Raw genomic sequence first — 22,108 nt, forward strand, 5'->3', positions numbered from 1 at the left:
ATGTTTCTCAGATTTTGGTGGTGACCCAAACAGAGATAAAACAGGAATAATTTTGAATCATTTGACATGTAGGCAGAAACATGACGCCACTGTTGCACATGTCAGCTTTATAATGTAACCATTCCACTTCCTTTGAGGGGCCCCCAAAAATAGCTAAAATGCTGCTATTTTAATGGCTCACCCTGAAACTAGAGCATGTTGACTTACATGGTCAGTGAATGTACAGTATAGCTCTAGCAACACATTCTCACTCAACTCGTCACATATGGACACTTGGTCAAGACCCGTTGGCATTACTTTTTAAAGCACTGGGTGTTAAACTGACTGCAGAGCCCTACACGTCGCAAAACAACATTGCTTTGTGACGTGTAGGGCTCTGCAGTCAACGTAGCAGCAATAACGTCCGGTTAGACTTTCAAAATAAAAGTACTTGTTAACTTTGCGAAAACGTCATAATTTTGAAACGGCACATTGTCAAATGTCACAATTTGGTTAGGTGTAGACGCCAAAAGTTCTTGGTTAAGTTTAGGACAAGATCATGGTTTAGGTTAAAATAACTATGTTACTTACGTCAGTTAACTTTAAGTAACATTACTTGTGTAACATTCAGTGTTGACTTTTTTACATGATAAACGAACACTGGTCTCCTGTTCAGTTTCTGGTCCACCTGTCCACCACAACCACGTTCTTACCAAGACTTTTCTGCTAAATATCACCTACCTTTAGCGTTCAAATGTGACGCTACTGGGCTTTGAACAACCTGTTCTCACTCCCCGACTTGTCACATATAGACGCATGGTCAAGACCCATCGGCGTCAGTTTTGTTGCCTAAACCTAACCAAGTAGTTTTGTTGCTTAAACCTAACCAAGTAGTTTTGTTGCCTAAACCTAACCAAGTAGTTTTGTTGCTTAAACCTAACCAAGTAGTTTTGTTGCCTAAACCTAACCAAGTAGTTTTGTTGCTTAAACCTAACCAAGTAGTTTTGTTGCCTAAACCTAACCAAGCAGTTTTGTTGCCTAAACCTAACCAAGTAGTTTTGTTGCTTAAACCTAACCAAGTAGTTTTGTTGCTTAAACCTAACCAAGTAGTTTTGTTGCCTAAACCTAACCAAGCAGTTTTGTTGCCTAAACCTAACCAAGTAGTTTTGTTGCCTAAACCTAACCAAGTAGTTTTGTTGCCTAAACCTAACCAAATTACAACGTTTCACAACTTTAACAACGTGCCATTTCAAAATGGCGATGTTTCGAAACACTAGCTTTATATTTTGAAAGTGTAACCAGACATTGCATATGTATTGTTGTTAAATTTACCGGTCCTTGAATATTTGTTGTTGCTAAGCATTGCTAACTTGACTGCGGAGCCCTAAACATCTACAAATGATGCAAAACAGATATCCAGGGCATTAAAATGCGAAAGGGCCTTGACCAAGCGCCAATATGTGACCAGTCGGGAGTGAGAACGTGTTACATTGAACTATGATGCTAAGGGGTTCCCCTGTGTCTAACAATCTGATGCCAACGGGTCTTGACCATGCGCCCACATGTAACTACTGGGGAGTGAGAACGGCTTGCCTCTAGAGCTATAAAACAAATTCTTCTTTAAATAATATAAAACTTCCTATGAAGCTAGGAAAACATATGTATTTTTTTATTAAACAGAGGAGGACACAATTAATTTCCACACTGTTTTAACTGACTGACTGAAGCAGAGATGCAGTAATTGTGACGATGCACTCGTTGCTAAGCATTCCTTTGGTCTGTTTTCTTCAGGATACTGATACAGTGCCCTTGCGTCAAGAGTTCAGCTGGAAGACTGAGGAAACAATTAATTTCTCTTTGGGGCAAAGGCAGTCGACCCTGGGTTCACTGCAGCCGACGGCGTTCATATGTGGGCACTGAGGAGGGCCCCTGGTGTAGGTTACAAAGTTTCCTTCGCACATGCTAGACGGAAATGTGCTTCATGCTAAAAACAACATGGCCCTGTCATCCAGATGACTTTTGAATTACATGATCAAAGAAGCTAATTAGGTGACAACAGTTACATCCTGAATTACAGTGAGAAAATAATAATTTAAGACCAATAACAAAGTGATGTTAATTTTTCAAACAATAAAGTGTTAAACTCAAAAGATTCATACTATAAAAACCATTGCAAACTTATCAAATCATATTGTTTTTTTTAAATGAAAGTACTAATACTGCTTTTGTTATACAAAATGGATTGATCCCTAGTTGCTTGTTAATCCCACTTTAAAATAGAGGAAAGTACTGGAAATCAGGAGGACGGATCTGTCCTAATCTGGCTGATTGATATTACAAAAAAGATATATAATTCCTGATGACAGGCCCATGGTTGTTTCACCAGAACACATAGTGAAAAAAGATATATAATCTATCTTAATATTGTTAATGTTTGTTTGTGTTGGACATTTTGTACCTTGGACATGCGTTTTGTCCTGTTAAGAAAATCAGATGTTCTTGTTTCAAGTTGTCTCCGGTTATTGTTTCAATTTTATTGGCCTCAAATGCCATCTGGGTTTGGATTGACGGGGGGGTTAGGGCGAGATGACTTTAACAGATGAAGCCAAAACCACAAAACTGCATGTTAGGAAAGAGGGGAAAGTCATCACAGCCCTGGCAGTCAGAGTGGAGGGAGGATTGTTGAAGGGCAAGTAGGAGATAGCGCAGAGGATATTTTTCCGCCGTAGGAAGCCCACTCACAGCTTACATTTGCCTGGGAGAATTCTGTCAAGGCTTTCTGGCTGTCCATTCAGCTCTTTCAGAGTCAACAAAGCACAGGTTTGGTGTGATTGTCATTGACAGGTTTAACTACAAAACTCAAGGGTCAAAATACAAACATATATCTACAATAATATGTCCACAATGAAATCTTACCAGTGTTTTACAAACATAGAAAATGTAATTCATGCTTATATCTCATCTTGCCTAAACACAGCAGTGTTTAACAAATGCCACATATAGACAGGTTTACATATAGACATTAATTTACTAATCACTACATACTATAAATTCATGGTGGTTAATGGCTCAGCCATAGACATTTGTATAAAAGCAGTGGACGTCACCGTGACGTCACCTAGCGGTTTGTAGACTATGCTATAGACTGTTTTGAGGCCTGAGTTTGGCATTTTCACCGTCAGAATCTTGTTTTTTTCAAGTCAAGTCAAGTAGAACTTTATTTGTCCTCAAAGGGGCAATTTGTTTTGCAGCAGTAAAACAGTAAGAACACACAGATACCACAATACACACACAAAATCACAAAAATGTCAAAAGGAGAAGTAAAAACACAATACGCGGTCTAGCTGATCCTGATACTTTTTAGTTAGCAGTGAGAAAGGTTGAGGGTATGAAGGAGTGTTGGTATTTGTTTGCTGGTTGGTACTTGAAACAGGAAGCAGAAGTGACCAGATTTGGATGAGAGGGTGGAACTAGCTAGCTGGGTCAGCAAGGTGGCACTTCCGCACTGGCTCCACTTTTCAGACCAGGACGTTGACGCTTGGACTCAGGTCCAGCCTACATTTTGGACTTTACACTGTGCGATGTGCCTTTAGGTCTACCAATAAATGTTTCCTTGAACTTCCCAAACATTCAAATGGTAATCATGCATTTTTGGTCAGAGTCTTTGGAACAGTCTGCTTGAATCTATAGGAATTGAGTGTTTTACTTTTTATGCGCCTTTATTCAACAGCCAGCAGTGGACAGAATTCAGAAATGGGGAATGACATGCAACAAAGGTCCCTGGCCAACATGTTATGTTGTGGTTAGTTGCCGGCATTGAAAGGAATCATGTGTCGTGGAGAAAGATCCAATATTGTTGTCTGGTGACAGGGATAATGGTCAGCACCCAGTGTTAAATTTTAACCCATGTTCCATTTATTTGATAATGGTCTCTAAAGGAGTTTTAGAAAAGCGCTACATAGATTTTATTAACAGGATTATTATGGGAACACTGCATCAAATATTTACCAAGAATGTAGGCCACCTGTAGGGTTCTTTTTATCTCTGATCATTTGTGGAACAGCATCATATACTCTGATATACAACATGGAGGTCTGCATTTTACAACAGGCACCATGTGCATTCCATCTGCTCCAACATTCCTCCTGTCCAATCCAACAGTTTAGTTTACAAGAAACAAGTAAAAGGAGTTCAGCCTTGCGGACTCAAATGTGATCATTGAAAATCCAAGGTAGAAACGATAGTGGTTCTTGATTATGGATGCCTACATTGTCAGAGGAATGGTGAGCTCACTGATGGTGTGTGAGCTCTGGCCGCAGAGTCTGTTTATTGCAGTATTTTGGCAGGCGTAGCCTTGGAGACACTGCTAATTATTTCCATTCTCTTATTCAGTCCAAAGCTAAGGTTATTTGGGATCGTACCAAACAAGCACCCCCATATCTGTCAATAGCATCAGATCCAAGTAAACCTAGGGTATCTGAAAAAGGAGCACAGAATGTACAGCTGTTGCATGGTTTACGTTTTGTGGAACAAAACACGCATTAGCACAAAGACCAAAAATGAACACTTGAAAACAACTTTCAGAAATGTGAACTGACTTGGCTTCAACTTTTAAAAGTAATTTGTGTAATTAAAAGTGTGAACTGCCTGTCTCATACGTCACATCCAGCAGACATTTTCTGTAACTGCTGCAGTCATCAACTTGAGCTACAAGGACATTTTAACATCACACTAGAGGAGGAGAATGTGTAAAATATGCTGTGACGCAATTCAGGCACAGTCACAGAACCCAGAAAATTGCCAACAGGAGGAATTTAATACTCTGGGAGGAGTGAAATGCTGGATGATGCCAGTAGCAGAGTTAATAACAACCTTCCACAACAGCTTTATCAAAAACAAACACTGCCGTCACACACCTTCAAACTTGATCTGGCAAATGTAAACTCCCTCCCAGACTTGTACCAGAAGAACAGCGTTGATGAGCCTTCTGATTCTTGGCTTCGTGTGTTTTGCTTGGAACCAAAGAACTGTAACCAATTCAAAACACTATCCATGTTTCACCTGGTCCGGCTCATAATCTAACAAACTAGAGCATACTGAATATATGAATAAATGCAAACATTAAAAGCTAATTTATAAGATTTGAGAAGGCATACCAACCCCTTAGTAAGTATAATCTGTAAATTATTAATTCTACATCAAATCTTTCTATCAACTATAATATCTACCTTCTTTTAAAGATAGTGAACTCAATTAAGCTTTAAAGTGCTCCTGTGGAATTTTTTCTTGTAAACAAACAAAAGTTATGATTACATTCGGTGTTACTCACTAACCAGACCGTTCTCATCTCAGGGCGTCCAATACCGACGCTTTCAGAAAAAGTGACAAAGCGTAGTTATTTGACTCTAAAGGTACCCTTCAGCGTCTGTGGGAGATGCTCTGGGGTGTCTCGTACAGAACCAGAAGTGCTAGCTAGCTAGCGCTAGCTACATTCATGTTAAAGGTGTTGACAGCCCTCTGAATCCCCCTACCCTTATCATAACCATCATAAATGTTACTGCGTAAACCTAAGTCACTGACTTTATGCATGTTGACTGGCTATCCCTACAGCTGTGCTAGCCGGTAGGGTTAGCCTCCTTTGTGTTGCTGCGACATAGCAAATGGTGGCATTTCATACGGACGCTGAAGGGTACGTTTAAAATAATTGCGCTTTGTCATGCTGTCTGAAAGCGTCGGTAATGACGCACTGAGATGAGAACGCGTTGCACCAACACTTGTGTGTATCCTTGAGGTCTAACATGTGTCGAATTAATTTCCTTCCTCATAAAATATTTGCAAAGAGACTTTTTGAAACCTGCATTGTTTACATTCATGGATACTAGGTAGCAGTCTTCTTCTTCCCTGCCTTTGTTGGCACATTGCTGCATTTCTTTACTGCCACCTGTAGATCAGTGAAATAGTGTGAAACCATTGGCAGGAATGTTTATCGCATTACCCGAGTGTTACTAGAGGACAAACACTTACCAGGAAACCTTTTTGAATATTACGACATTCATCTAGCTTCAACACAATGAAGCCTTCCCTTTGGTGCTGGTCGTACACTTTACATGTGTGGTCAGGTTGGAGCAAAACAGGAGAACCCAAATTTGTCGATTACTTTAGTTTTACAGGGTTGTCCGTGAGACAGTGTGTCTCACATTAAAACTTGTTTTTTTGTCCCTAAAGAAGTTGTGTTTCTCAAATAATCTCAATCTCACCAATAATGTAAGAAAACAGAGACATTCTTTGGCAGAAAATATTAAAGTTATGGACAACACACACGGTGAGCCCTGCAGACGGACTGGAGCCAGTCGTGGAGGCCAAGGAGTCTACTGAAGTGGTCAGCACCGCGACCAACTGTGGGAATGGGATAAAAATGGACTTTCCACCCTGCTTTAAAAAGTTACAAAGACGGTTAGAATCTGATTTTGTCAGCTCAGACTGCTGAAGAGCTGTGTCATTAGTTCCCACATGGACCATCACTCTTGTGATGGAAGACGGGAGCGACGGCATCAGGTCCTGGAGTTTTTTTTAAATGTCAGCTGTGGTGGCACCGGGGAAGCATGACTGTAGGCTAAATGTTATGAATGTTAAGTCACTGAGGTAAATTCATAAAGACATACTTTATGAGCACAGTCCATGCTCTATAGAATCACAATATACAGTACAGATTTGACTAAGGCTCTGTCTTCTGGCCAAACTGATATTTATAACCTTGACTTTATACCCTGTTGCATATCCGATCTGTACCATTTCATTCAGTCCAAACAAAAGAAAGGAGAGTTTTATTTTACAGTCCAATCAAAGGCATTTGTGACATACTAAGGCAGGAAGCAGAGCTGGACAATCATCTCTAAACCCCTGAAATCTGAATCGAAATAACCCTTCTCTTATTTGAATTACTGTTAGTGATGACAGCATAATGTGTGTAACTGTGCCTTTATGTAAAAGGAAACCAGGAGTTGTAGATTGATCTGCTGCTTATCTGATGGGGATCTCCCAAAACCTAGATGTAGACTGTGCTGAGTTGTGAACAATATATGACTGATTTTCATGTTATGTTAGCGGTCACAATGGTGTTGCTACTAACATTCCATTTCACAACATTCAAAACAAAATCTATGTATTATGTTTTATTTTGTTTATTTATTTCTCTAAGGGGCATAAATTGAACGAATCTTCCATGTTGGATACTTGCTCATAATGATTTTAGAGTACAAACAATCTCAAGAGATCTTCCTTACTGTAAACCCAAGACCATGTTCTTTGTTTATGCAGAGGTCAGATTGGCAGAAGCGATTAGTAAAGAGGTTATTGTTAATGTGCAGTTGTTGATAACTTTGGAAACCAAGACAGCTAATGTAGCCAGCTACTAGCTACCCAGCTACCTACAGAGTGAAAATAAACGCTTTGTGCACATTTAAAAAACTCAATTTTCACAAGGGAGACATTTTACACATCGTGCTGAGCAGAAAGTGGAATTAATCAAAGGAATTCGATAAATCACCTGAAAACTACACTTAGTTAGTTGGGAAATACAAATGATTCTGAGACAGTTTCTTATGAGTCTTGCAGCAGAGGAATTGACTGACGTGGTTTGTGGGCAGGGCCACCAAGAAAACAGCTGTTTTTCTCATTAGCTCTGCTCTAGTCTCTTGACCCCCCCCACAGATTAACACACATGCACACACGGTGTCTGATGGAAAGCCAATCACCTGATGCTTTTAGCACCTTGTGAGCATGGCACACAGCTGTTTCCTGTCATACAGTATGGTTCAGGTTCAGGTGTGTGTGGATGTGGATGTGTGTGTGTGGCAAAACTTGGGCGAAAAACCTCTGTGTTATTTTAATGAGTCGAATATAATAATGACATTAATTAGCTAATGGTTTTAAATGTGTATTTGATTTAAGTTATTTATTGAACTGTAATTTACAGCTAAGGATAAGGTATAAACAGTCGCTGTAGACTACTACATTGCTTGTGCAGGCTTTATGGTCTCAGTGTGTTGTCCAGAGTTGTTGTTCAAAATCCTATAAGCGTTAACTGATGGTAATATCTTGTTTGTATCCACCAGAACCTATTGTTCCTGAACATGACACACCGCAGCTGAAGGAAACAGTGAAAAGTTGCTCTGTAGAGAATTCTTCAGTGACTTAGAGAACTAAAGTACGACGGATTCCTTCATGTCTTTTGGGGGTGGGGTGGTCAGGATGGGGGAGGCTCCCTTTGTCTCATTTTACAGAGGCAGGGCCAAATTAGGACTTTAATAAATAAACTTTATATGTCTGTGGCTTAACCTTGCACCTTATTGGATTATGACATGTCCATTATTAAAGGTAGAAAATTGTTTTGCATTGAAAGTTAAATGTAACATTGTTATTGTACTAAATGTTTGGGTCCAGATTGTCTTGCTGATAAGACACACTGACACTATGCATTAGACAAATCTGACAAAGCTAATCGGATGTAAAACTTGTTTTGGCACTGCAGGCAGATTCCATGTTCTCGCCATAAGTCAAGAGGTGTTGACCTCAGATTTCTCTCTAAATTTACACTCTGGACTCCTTATCATGACCACCTACACTCATGACCACCCACAGTGACTGTCCCACACTGTTTCAGTTTGCTTTTTATCTCTCTTTCTGCACATTTGACTTAGGACACTTTAACTGAAGGGATGCATCGGATTTTATAAGCAAAATAATTGACAAGCAATTTTCTATGCTACAATTTCTCATATAAAACAAAAGAGTTATAAACTCTATTCTTACTTTTAATTGCCCAGTAAAAAGGGACTCTCGGCTTACTGTGTGTCTTGTTTCGTGCCCCAGAGACAGCAATAAAACAGAAGTTTTATGATCTTGCTTAGCAACCACTTCTGAAGAGAGGCAAAAAAATCAGTGACATCTCCAAACGGGCAAAGTCATTTCTTTTATCTGTCCCCTACCATCTTTTACATCGAGTGAGAGCCAAGACTATTACATCCCGAGATAGCTAGACAGACAGAAAGAATCAGAAAGAAGTATGAGGACTTGTGAACATGGGTGTAGTTCTCCCACAGCCACAAAAGCCTGTGAGAGGATGGTTATGGGAGAGGGCTGACAAAAGGGGGAGGAAAATTAGGCTGGCCAGCATTCTTCTCATTTAAAGCTGTAACTACACAAAAAAAGCACTCACGCAGTCTGGGCTGGGTCTGCTTGCTGCTTCCAAGGAGGGGTACTCTTGTATTCATGGTGGTGCAGTGATAACCTGAGCATTTTTTTCTCCTTTTCATCCTTTTTCCCCTTGCTTTGTGCACAAGGAAGGCTCATGTCTTTCTTATAGACATGATGAGCTTTGTGCATTTACGGATTTTCCTTTTTCTGGTAGTCTCCGTCGCTCAGGTTTTGATTGTTACATGTCAAGACGGGAACAGTGGTAAGTGAACCCCTCTGCTGTTTATTTTAACGCCTAATTGCTGTTGGGGCTAATGTGTGAAGATGGTTGCCCTTTGAATTGCCTGAACATTAGCTTGGAACTCTTTGTGCTTGCCGGGGGTTGAAGGAATTGACTTTGGATCTTCTTTAAGTGTGCTCTTGATTATTGGAGAAGTTATTTTAGATTAGACAGATGGGTCAGATGTTGTTAGTTTCCTACATCCTGTGTCAAATTCTTTGTGCCAGAGTGAATTCTCCTTTTACATGAAAACTTAATTTGTTCTATTGCTGTTTTCTATTGGAAAGCAGCTGGAAATGTAGCAACTGCATGAAGATGTAAGTTAGGTCTCTGTTGGGGTTAATTGGTACAAAACCATACGTGGTTATTAAAGACTCAGTCTAGCTTAGAGAAGATTTAAAAGAGAGGAGAGTAACCCTAGTGCGGATTATCTGTGATTGGCAACCAAGCCCGATGTGTCAGGAAACAGTCCCGTGGACATCTGTCAAGTGATGTCACCCTCGGGCACTGAAAATGTGCAGAGGGAAATGAGCACCTTTTTGCAGCACTCCTGCACTACTTCACCACTTTGGAACATTCATTAAGTGTTACCACAACCGTTTTCTTCCCCTTCGGACTACATTGTACATCTGCAAAAAGAATTTCAGCACCAGAGCTCACGCGCCTTTGAGGGAACACAGACTTGCCTGTTAATTCAGAGCAGATGTGAGGAGACATGAGAAGGAGAGATGCTGTTGGATTCTCTGAGTCACTGGGTGTACTGTGGGGCCGCTGATGTCTTCAGCTGGCAACACCGAGGGCTGGAACACCTGAGAGTTCTTGTTTTACTTGAACTACGCTTCCCTTTTTTTCTTTTTTTTTTTAGCTGGAGTGTTTGATGTCCTGTGTCGTCACAGCGACTGCGTTGTTTCTGCATATGATGTCATGGGCCACACTGTGCACTGGAAAGTTCATTTGAGGGGCCCCTGATTGAGTGTGGAGTTAAGCAGTGCAGCCCAGACAGTATTGTTTTTTTTTTAACTTAATTTTCCCATTTGGAAGCTGTCCTTCCAAATGGGAAAATTAAGTTTTTATTCCATTATATCATTAACTAACATGAGTTGGCTTTACTCTGAAGTTCAGTTTCACATAAAGCAGAGACAGTTGTGTGATAGTGTAGCACCAGACTCCACCCTCTGGTGAATGTAGCATGGGGCACAAAACCAGTTTCTTACTGTTTAACTGTATTGAAGAAATAATTTAACACTAATAACAGTGCTGGCATTAGACAACATGGGTAACCCTGCAGTTAAATTCATTTTTACTGAATTATATAGACATTGATCAAGATTTAAATATTACCTGAGTGTGAAAGAAGATAGAACCAAGCCCTATAGCTCTCTGCTGTTCTGACATGACCAGGGGAAAAGGTTTTATGTTAATTTAGGTTTGTCTCATGTAGTTCAAAAGCTCTAACTGGCTCTGTTTTAATCAGCTTCTCCAACTTAGCAGAGGAATTGGCTCTGTCCATATTTGTTCATGTGAAACAGCACAGTGATCTTGCAGGCGTCTTTCCACGGAATAGTGGTGGATGAGGCTATTACATTTTGACCAAATAAAAACAACAGGAAGTTTGTGGTTTTTTTGGAGACTAAGGGGAAATGTGTCTCACCAGCGCTTTGAGACAATGTACTTGTATATGTGAGGGAGCTTTCAAGGCTTGTTCCACACCATGACCAGCTAGTATTGTATGGAATAGTTTTTAATATGCAGATTTTTAAACCTAGTTTGAACAGAAAAAGATGCTAACCAACAATACAAAATCAAACATGTTGCTTTGAAGACTCAAAACATGTTTAAAACAAATGTTGCAGCCAGTGTATTTATACAGCTCTGAATGAAAGTCATATGGCTGCACATGTGCGGAAAGTTTGCTTGCAAAAGAACATAAGCTGGCAAATGAGATCAAGGAGCAGACTTTAAGTTCACAACTTGAAATGATGACGCCAGCATAGATTCCCAGGGTAAGAATATAGTGCATCCCTCATATAAAACCTACAACCTGTATTGGAAGAAGCAGCAGTGTTCAAACAATATTTGGAGGAAGGTTCAGGGATGTGAACATGGAAAAAGGAGAAAAACAGCACTAGATCACTGACTCCAATAACAGAAAGCGGGAGTCTGTGCGCACAGTTTCAGCCTGAGATAGAATCGTGCCTGTGTGTGTGTGTGTGATGTGTGTGGGAGAGTTTGAACATTACTCCTCCCAGATGCTGACATAGCTGTAAAACATCTTCAAAGATGCCACTTAGCGCCTTACATCAAAGAGTCTTAACCATCAGGCTTTGTGAAATCAGTGGATTACTTTAGATTGTTAGCAGAGTTACATTTGATCACCAGGTTTTTAATATTCATCATAGCTCAAATCAACTCAAAACTTTTTTCCCTCTCACGAGCAGAAAGCAAAAAAAATCTGGTGTTCCAAATCAACAAACCTACATGAGGTCACTCTGTCTTCCAAATTGGTTCCAGTTGTTGTTGCCACATCACTGACAATGCAACAAATGGGCTGTTTTCTACCAAGCTGAAACGTCCAAACATGTGAATTCAACCAGGTCCACAGACGGCTATGATTGGAAACACATGCCGCATTTTTGAGCTATGACTTGATTACACGCCTCTTTTCTTCCAGAGTTAAGGGGGTCGGGCTCACTAGATTGCACATTGTTTCAAGTTACAGGCTAGAGAAAGATAAAGTTTTATCAGTCGTCTGATGTGCAGCGTCTGGCTGTGAACCTGGGACGTCTTGGTGGCACAGACGATGGAGCTGATTTTGAATGCGGCTTGTGCCTGTGAGGACTGCTCCATGGGAACTGCTTATAAACCAAATTATTGCAGTCAGTAAATGGAGGCTTGGGGTGGGGGGATGATTTCCAGATGTTAAAATAGTCACTTTGGTAGTATTTGGAAAATATTTTTTTCTTAACTCTTAGCCTTTAGATATAGTTGGAAGGGGAGGACGTTAAATAGCTGATGTAAGACATAACGTGTCAACGTTGCTTTAGCTTGACTTGAGCATGGATAGATGTGGAACAACAGTTTGAGGAGATGTCATTTGTCCCCGTATCTTTAAACTGAACACCTCCACAGGTTCAAGTTAAAGTAACTATTTGTTCCAAAGCCATGCAATTACAGCTCCCCCTGACAGATTTCCTGGCCCTTGATTGGCACTTACTCGCCGATCTTCCCTGTGATCCTCTCAGCCTGTCAATGTGGGAGGATGACAGGGCAGAACGTAAACACAGAACAGGCTGGGTTTCCCAAGTGCTGTCATTGTCTTAATTTCATTCTAGTTAAAACTCATACAAGTCATGCTGCAGTACCTCTTTCATTGCTCAAGTATAGCTAGATCGGCATTATCTTTCTCAACAACAGGAAAACCAACACAACGGTCATATTAAAACCTTTGAGAAAGTACAGTTTGCCTGTACAGTGAGTGTTGATGCAGCTGGTTGTAGTTTTTCCAGGAGATCCGGAGGACTTCTGCCCTCTGGATCTTATCCTCTGTAGGTTGGCAGGCCTTAGTGTAATATAGCACTCCCTCTGAACATGTTCTCTGTCTCTCCCCTGGTGACTGTATCAAAGCCTGCTGTAATTGCTTTAAATCTTCCAATTTCACAAGATCTTGTGTCCCATCTGGGAACCTCTCTCTCTCCGCGGTGAAGTGCTTTGGGCCAGGAGATTCAGCGAAATCTGATTAAAGTTGCTGTTAAGTCTATTTTCTAATTAAGCAATGAAGAGTCTCATAATAAACAGTGATTGTCATTATAGGAGCTACATGTATGAGTGAGAGTTCATCTTTAGAAAACACCTTAATATTATAGTAGTTGCATACTTTGCTTTAAATTTGATTGATTTCATTTTAATAATAATATTTTTTTTTTGATGTGATCTTTTGCTCATAAATTCTTAAAAAGATTTTCAAGCACTACGCTTACTTGTCTGAATGCCACAAAATGGTGACTGTCAGCCATAATTGCAGGTTGCGGTCCAGCCTTAATTCTAAGTTGTAGCTAGGTTGTATATATTACAACTGCAGAGGGTGAACAAGTGGAGCTACATGGGTGTTGGTGGGTGACAAGGGTTAGCAATGCGGCCTAGGTTATGTTTAGGCTCTTAACAACTTGTTGGACAGCTGACTTTTCTTGATGGTGAAATGCCTTGAGGTCATGTTTGAATCCAGGTGGTCTTCTTTTAGTGGCGCTGAAGCAGCAGTGAGAATTACAGCGATGTAGGCTTTTAAAAGTAATAAAATCAATTTGTCTGTTGCCTTATAAATAATTCATTTCTAGCACTGTATGTGTTGAAAGCTAAAGGCGCCGCATCGTGATCAGCGAGCTCGGGCGTGCTGGATCAAGTTTTTTGCTCAGAAACAAGCAAAACAGTTGATTTGATTATGCTGATTGTGTATGATTGATGCCTGGACCACATATTTTAGAATTCCCCTGATCACTGTCAAGATTTGCTTGATGTGTCTTATGCACTCCATATTTCTATACCAGATGAAATGAATTCAGTTTTCAAACACAGAGGATACCTGGCAAAATGAATCATTAAAATGAATGTAGAATTTTCTTTCATAGTACAAACATAAATATTCTCCAAGAGGCTCACGCTGGAGTCTTTACTATGCAACGCAGCCAGATCTCAGCACAGGGTATGATGTTTCTTGAAACGTGGTGTGCACAAGGTAAATTAGATGTGCTGTTGCAGAAGTCATGCAGGTCAAAAAGAAAACGTAAGACAAAGGAGATTCAAGGTATTTAGGAACCTTTTTATCCATTGGACCACGGTCTGTTGCATTAAAATAGGCATTGCTCGTTCTGATTTCTCCACACATGTCCAGTGAGAAGAGTGAAGGGTGCATTCTTTTAACACAATGTGAGTCTGTGCTGCCCTTTACTCGCTTGCCGCGATGTCCAGTCAGTGTTCCCGAACAAACCCTACTCACACAGAGCCAGACCAACGAGATGTGGAAATGTCTGCTTGTAGTCTGTGACTCATGGCTGCCATTTAACCTAGATGATTTCACCAAATGAGTAAAACTCTGCTGCAGAGAAGTGACTTCAAGAGATGGAGTTGAAGTGGGAGAGCTAACATTAACTTTCATCAAATACTAGCACTTTGCGTTTTTGTATATATACTTCAGAATTAAAGCAAAGCCACATGGGTTCTCTTAAAAAAACCAGTATCCTGCAGAATAACCTTGTGACTGCTGTGGTGACTGTGCCGTGTGTAGTGCATCATGCCACTCTTTATTTACCTGGGCTAAGCTTTAAGCGTAGGCCGTGAGTCCTGATTTCTTTTTCATCTCATGGTTGGTTTTAAGCCTTTGGCTGATGTTGCCAGGCATTTAGGGGGATAAGCTTTAAACATGGGATAAGACCGGAGAGGAGGAAACTTAATTTCATCTTAATTTCACATCTATTCAGACAAGAAGGATTGAAGGGGAAGAAAAGCCCAGGCACAGTGGCAGATCAGAGCGGAAAAAGAACAGAGGGCTGAAAGAGAAAGGAGGAGGAAGAGGACAGAGAGGAGTCAAGGCAGGGAGAGGGGATACGAGCTGGAATCTATAATGAGAGAGAGAGAAAAGGAAATTAGAGAATGTGAAAGAGGGTGGAAGAAGTGGCAATGAGGGAAGCCCAGAGGATTGTTTGATACATCATTAAATACTTCACTGTAGTCTCATTCTCTACCCCCCGAACATCGCAACTGCCTGGTCTAACTCCAGCACAGGAAGTCATGTCAAACTGGAATTTCCTTTGGAAAAGCGCATGTTTTCAGCCCTGGTTGTTGGTTTTGAACGTTGTGATTCCTGGTCAAAAGATGCCCATAAACAATTCGAACAATAATGGACAAATGTAAAAGAAAGGTGCACTGTTGCCAGCATTAAGACAAACATGTTAACTCTGCAAAAGGACCTTTTGTTTTATAGTAGCTGACTGTATCAAAAATTAGATCAGCTGTCGATTTGTTAGCGCTTTAGAATTGAGGACAACAGTTTAGCCTTTTTTTTCCTGGTTGGAGTCTGAGACATTTTTAAGGCTCACACAGCTGCGGATGACATGTTGAATAAAGTATGCAACTGTTACTGATAGATGGGAGGAGTTTTAGCAAACAAACTGCAGCACATCTGCCAAGAAATAATCCTCTGCTTGGCTCTGATGACATCGCAACAGCGCTCTCATTATGGCTAGTAAAGAAGTGCTTCACTGGTTGATGCAGTTTGGTGTTCAGCCATAATGTCACAAGGACATGGGTGGGAATGATTCCCTTCTTACTTCTCTCATTAGAGAAATACCGATCACTGTGAGTGTGTGTGAGAGAGAGCATTTACTAATAAGTACAATTAAGTACAATTAAAAATTTGGAGTTAATTTCCTTCACTAAACATGGACATTGTGTTGTATAATTTGAAACTTTATCTTTCAGTTTGTCTCTTCAAATGTCACAAAGACGTCATATAAAAATCATATACATTACATGCAGCAGCATCCCAGCACATCTGATCAGGACCATACACATTCACCCTTGACCATTAAAAACTATGGCGGCAAAATTCAACTCGCAAGAAGCATTAAAGTGATAAATTGAAACTTAAGTGCAGAATATGTAACTTGCTCCTAAACAGCATTTCCTTAGAGCTTAACATTACTGGATGTTCTCACACTAAATTGTTTTAGATTGATATTATTGTCATTAAAAATAGATAACATCTGGTTTACTTATCATTCTATATTTATTTTTTATAGTCAACTTGGATGCAAAGATTTCAGATACTGTTAAAGTTGTGATTATTTTAGGTAAATGTCTGATAAATATGTGGAAGTGGAAAGATGCATCTATATCTCAGCCCATGATTTTTTAAAATGTCTTTTACCTTTTGTGAACTTTGTGAACTTTGAAATAAGTTTTCTCTCTTGATTTTCAGTGTAATGGTACATCTAATGTTTTGTATTTGTGTTTGATTGCAGCATGATTTCCTCCATAGTTGGTTGGATTCTATCCTTCACTCTTGTAAATGTATTCCCTGTCTTGTTTTTGTATTGATTCCTTGTTCTTAAAAAAAAAAAAAAAAAAAAAGTTATACAAATTAGATGATATTGTTTTGTTTTTGGCATAATCACATAAATAACATTTTTTCAAGTAATCCTTTAACTTTGTTATTTAAGATTTGTAACCAGAATATGTGCTGATACTACAGTTAATAAATAAACTATGTAATGGAGAGACTGTTTGTAAACTACTTCAGACATATCTTTGGCACGTTGTACTGCAGTTTATTGTTAGTAATCTGTCGTCATACACCAATTACCTACCCGGCTCTCGTGAGGAGGTCCACATAGCCAATACTTTTCCAGACCTCCGTGACCTCAGTAAGCTAAAGTGCATCATGACAATGCCCATCTGACCTCAGCATCTCTCTGTCTGTCTCCTGCATTTACAAAAATGCACGCTGCAGAAAACTTCAAGGGCTCTCTTTAGCAATAAAGAGAAAGTGATAAATTCTGTGCGTCCCCCGGGGGCTTGAGTCTGACTGATGTGACCAGAGATAGGGGCCTCACAGTGCCGACCCCCTCTCAGGCTCTTCTCTGTGCTCACGTATCTAGCCAGCAGAGCCCCTGCACTGTTTATCTATAAATAAGGTATTTGACAACCAATGAGAGTCCCAGGTGATTTGTACCTTTAGAGAAGTAACTGCCCAAGCTATCATCCTTCTATGTTTTGGTTAAGCTAAGTTGCTGTTGTTGAGTAATGGTTGATGTTTTGATGTCCCCGGGAACAGTTCATGTAGTTCACCTGGAATTAAGTCATGGTTTCCATTTCAGAGATGATACTGGACTAACGCCAAATCAAACCTATCTCCAAATGTTTAGAGGATTTTTTTGGTCCAAAGATCTGCTCAGACACGGCTTTCTTTACACTTTCAGTCTGTGCTTCCAAAGGCCTCTCCATAACATTGGCGTTGTGTTTGAGTGTCTGGACTGTAACCCATTTGTAAAATTGCCTTTCTGTAAATACAATCATGTCCCATAACGTTCAAACAAGGGATCTTCCAGCACTGTTTCGGATAGATCATGATGCAATTTTCTGCTTTAAAAAACTTTTGTTGTGGCATGAAGCCCTGCATTCACTCCCCTAACTACTTCCATTTATACCTTTAAGGGGAGTTGGTCACATAATGTTGGAATTTTGTTGCTGACGTTAGAGGTTATTCTGGATAAGAGCACCAGCTAAAACTTACAATCTAATGTGAGTATAAATAATGTCAAGCTTGTGAACTCACACTATGAAAATGTAGACATTTATGGAAAACATCCTTTGCCTGATGGGCTTGTGTCTGTCAGTCTTGGCCTAGCAGTTGCATCATTTCTCTGAGCTTTAACAGTTACAAAATGGAGACAGAGACAAAAAGACCAAGAGAGAAACACACACTTATAAATAGTTACACTAGGAAAAGAAAAGAAAAGAAAAGAAAAAAAAGAGGAGTGTGGAGGAAAAGTCCAATTGGAGACAGTGTGCTTTGATAGGGATAAGGAGAAAGAAAGGGAGATTGGAGAGCTTTACAGGGATATGAGAAAATGCAGGCTAATGCGAAAGAAAAAGTGGGATTTAAAGAAGGAGCCTGCGGCAGCCATTTGGTCTGAGGAGAGGCTGCAGCATCCTTAAACTGCTGTAGCACTGAGGTCAGACAAACTGGGGAGGAAATAAGTCTCTCTTGCCTCTGGGGCTGCTCCTCTCCGCTAATATAGGACACCTCTTAAACAAGTCCACACCCCTCACATTTGTTGTAATTATTTGTTTATATCTTTTCATGTGACAACATTAATGAAATGACGCTTTGCTACAATGTAAAGTAGTGAGTGTACAGCAGTGTAAATTTGCTGTCCCCTGAAAATAACGCATCACACAGCCATTAATGTCTAAACCGCTGGCAATCAAAAGTGAGCACACCCCTAAGTGAAAATGTTCAAACTGGGACCCGAAGTGTCAAGACTGATAATGATAATGGTAGAACATGTGTATTCCATCGTTTGGTTTTTACAAGTCAGCATTTAGATTGTTAAAAATGTGTTAAAATGAAAAGTCTCTGTTACCCTTGAAGTCGTGTCCATATGCTGTGCACACTGTGTGATTGTGTTGGATTTGTTGGATTTCTGCAGGTTGACTTGCAACTTTGTGCATGAAATGTGTTGTCCGATGAGCGTCATGTTGCTGCTGTACTGATTTAGGGGCTGCAGAAAGCCACAAGAAGGGGACAGAGAGGGACAGACATTTTGTGCCAGCACCTCAGCCTGCACTTGAAAGGGTAAACAGATGTGTTCAACAGTGGTTCACAGTGCACGGCATGCAATTTTAATACTTAATTTATACCGTTGGTTAACCCAAATCACGAAATAAGACATAATTTCAGATTTCTGCCTTATAAAATGGGGCAAATTGAATTCATTTTGTGGTCCCATTACTCAGGGTAATCTGCAGAACTGTCCGTCAACAGTTTTCATAGGGACTATTTCTCCGGTGGAAAATAGTTGAAGTGAAAATTGTTGACAGTGAGGTCTGTGGATAATCAAAAGCAACGTGGACACATTATATTCAAATGTTATTTTTTAGCAAGCAAAATGTAATTCATTCTCCATTTTTGGGGGGGCCAGAGGAAGATGTTTAAAGACAGACGTCCTAAAACAGCAGAAGTTGATTACAAAGGCCTGAAACATCAGTTCATTTCATTGTTTCGGTCACGTGGCAGGAGCATATTGTGCTGGAAACAACTTTCCTCTGAGCTCCTCTGCGTACAGAATCCACAGTTTGTTCTTTCACATCTGGCTATGTGCTTAGTTGATGTAAAACACCAGGGCACTCTGACCCTTTGTATATGTTAACGCACTGCTCTGGTAAACTGGAATGTTTGACGTCACTTATTTTCCTTTGCTGCAGATCTGCTTTTAGCTGTGCATGGACCGGCCAAATGCAATTCTGTTAATTGATATTAACACATTTAGAAAGTTATTGGAACTTTCCAAATGTGTCTGATTACATGCATGGAACATGTAGCGTGGAGAATATTCTGTTTTTGCACTAACTTGTCCTGTGTGCTCTCAGTTGCACCAACAGGAAATGTCTCAGTGTTTTATGTGATTATATTGTCAGACCTGATGGCCAGGCCGGATATACTGACAGATTCCTGTGATTTAATGTACATTATTGCAAGAACATACACTAGTTTTTGTCCATTAGGCACATTTCATAAAGTGAAGGTTAGACAGGTGGTGCAGCACATAATTCACATTTAGTAAAGTGTGTCAGGGTGTGTTATTTAGCTTGACCCATGTGCACTGGATCTAGTTTGAGAGGATATGGAAACCACATGTTTGACAGTTTACCAGGACTTTCAAATCAAAACGCTCCAACTGATCAAGTGAAACAGTCATTTTGGTGCTTCGTTCTGTTTGTTTTGCAGTTTGAACACTTTATTTTTAAGGCCAGGCTATTGGATTGTATTGTTGTCTGAATCTTTTTTTTTTTTTTTTTTTTGCTTAAATGCAAAATGATTCTGTGTTTGTGGCAGAATAAGTCACTTTACTCTGAGATGGACCTGCCAGAAAGTGTCCTTTACTGTAGTTGTTTAAGAACAAGAACATACAGAAGGATTGAGCAGTTTGATTGTTTAAACGTTAAGGATTTACATTCCATGTTTGTTATAATAAAGTACTGCAAAGTATATGTTAACTCAGCAGCTCTGCCTTTTGCACATGTCTGTAACATTTCGGATGCGGAAAAGGAGAACAACAACCAACCCATAAAGAACGTATGTGGTCACAGAGTAACCTGAACATTATGAAACAACAGAAGATTGCCCTGTTTCTGAACTTTGACCCTGACCTTGGTTAGAGCCTCAGAGGGTCCAAACTTTGGTGTTTGTAGTGAAGAACTTTCACGGTTTAGTACCTTACATTTTCATTTCAACAGCTTATCTTTTCTAATTCTCTAATTACAGCAAATTATTTATTTTCGAGCACGCCATCTGTTGTACGGCATATTTAGTTCATGAGTACAAACACACACACGCTGTGTTTTGCATTTTCCATATGGCCTGAAGACACAGAACCAGTTTGATTGGAACAACTATGAGGACTCTATCAGTTATTGCTGTCACACTTATATATCATGACAATGGCAGTGAAGGGTGATTGAGACTATAAGGCATGCTTTTCGCCACGTTTCCCCTTTCATGTTTAATTTAATTAAACTCAGAAAGGGTTATTTTGTCTGTTATATATTCTGCTTATGTGATGGTGATTAACCAAATCCAAGGCAACAGAAAGCAAGGAGTCAGTCAGCAGAATAGATAAAATAATAATAATTATAATTTAGCAAGACCACAACCCTCCCAGAGCTAAACATGGGATGGGAACAACTAGTAACTCAGGTTGCCCCTTCAAAGGAAGACCCTTTGGAGAAGGGGGCTGCTGATGGAAAAGCCCAGACATGTAATCTGTAAGCTACTGATTCATTGCAACTTTCCTGGCCTGAGCTTCAAACCCCTCCCTCGAGATCCTGAGCTTTGTTTGTAGAAGCCAAGGTGAAGAGCATGTTCGAACTAGAGCGTTATTTCAGATTTCAAGCTCTGTCAGCACAATACAGCAAATCCACCATCCAGTATTACACAGGCAGGGTGTTATTATTTAATAAAAATGCCTGTGCCAGTCATTGAAAAAGCAGATAGGGTGAGGGGGTGTTGTGTTGACATGTTTTTGATCCTATTACAAGTCAGGCGGTGAGCTAATATGGCAAAGGAAGGGCTGCTTTTATCAGCGGACCGATCCCAGGTTGAGCTGAAGGTCCTTTACAGAGGGAAGATTTATGCTCGGCCATGACACCAAGGTTTTTAGAGCAGGAAAGCGCCGCTGCTGCAGAGCCACCCCTCAGCAGCTGTAACTCATCTGCATCTGGACTAGGAATCAGGCTGTGCTCCTCACGGTAGTTAGGGTTCCCAGCTACTCTCACTGCAACGAAGAACTTGTTCAGAACAAGAATGGAAATAAACATCAGAACCGGTTTCATCAGTTTATCAACCAGCGGGTACTATCTCTCTGAGAATTAGACCACAGTGTGGCCATCAGTTTGGGGCCCGCACTTGGACCCACTCATCCTCTTTTTTTTCTAAAAGGAAATGAGAGTTCCAGCTTCATGTGACTCATTGTTTCCATAAGGTCATTTTCTAACCCCTCGACTTGTGGCTGCAACAGATTCTCCCCAAAGACTGTGTGTTATGAGTATTTCCATATTAGCTGAGGAAAATCCATAAACTATCTACTTTTTGTGTCTCCCAAGGTTTACATGCTACATCACATATGTGGTTTCCCAGGTTTTTCCTCATGGCTGAGGATGAGGGCCATGACTTAAGAGAGAGGATGCTGGGTTCTTTGTTATCTAGCTGATATCTGGTGAACCGAACTGAATGATGAGCAGACACATGAGTCATGTTTAAGAACTCCAGACTCCATGTTTTAAACCAGGAGAGGAAACTGTCGGCCCTTTTAGCTGACTAGCGGAAAATCAAGATCAAGCAGTCACGTCGGAAGGGGCCGTGCCTTTTCACCGCTGTCACGA

General features: G+C 40.3%; 1 protein-coding gene across 1 annotated transcript in view; it reads left to right on the top strand.

Moving 5' to 3' along the window:
• The first annotated feature begins 9,195 nt into the window (after window positions 1–9,195).
• col5a2a (collagen, type V, alpha 2a) overlaps window positions 9,196–22,108 on the top strand; it is a 37,989-nt gene continuing 25,076 nt past the window's right edge. Inside the window, exon 1 of the mRNA XM_046053650.1 lies at window positions 9,196–9,436. Coding sequence (XP_045909606.1) covers window positions 9,346–9,436 — 91 coding nt within the window. The 5' untranslated portion in view covers window positions 9,196–9,345. The remainder of the gene's footprint in view (window positions 9,437–22,108) is intronic.

This window comes from Micropterus dolomieu, linkage group LG07 (assembly GCF_021292245.1).
Source record: "Micropterus dolomieu isolate WLL.071019.BEF.003 ecotype Adirondacks linkage group LG07, ASM2129224v1, whole genome shotgun sequence".
Lineage (NCBI taxonomy): Eukaryota > Metazoa > Chordata > Actinopteri > Centrarchiformes > Centrarchidae > Micropterus > Micropterus dolomieu.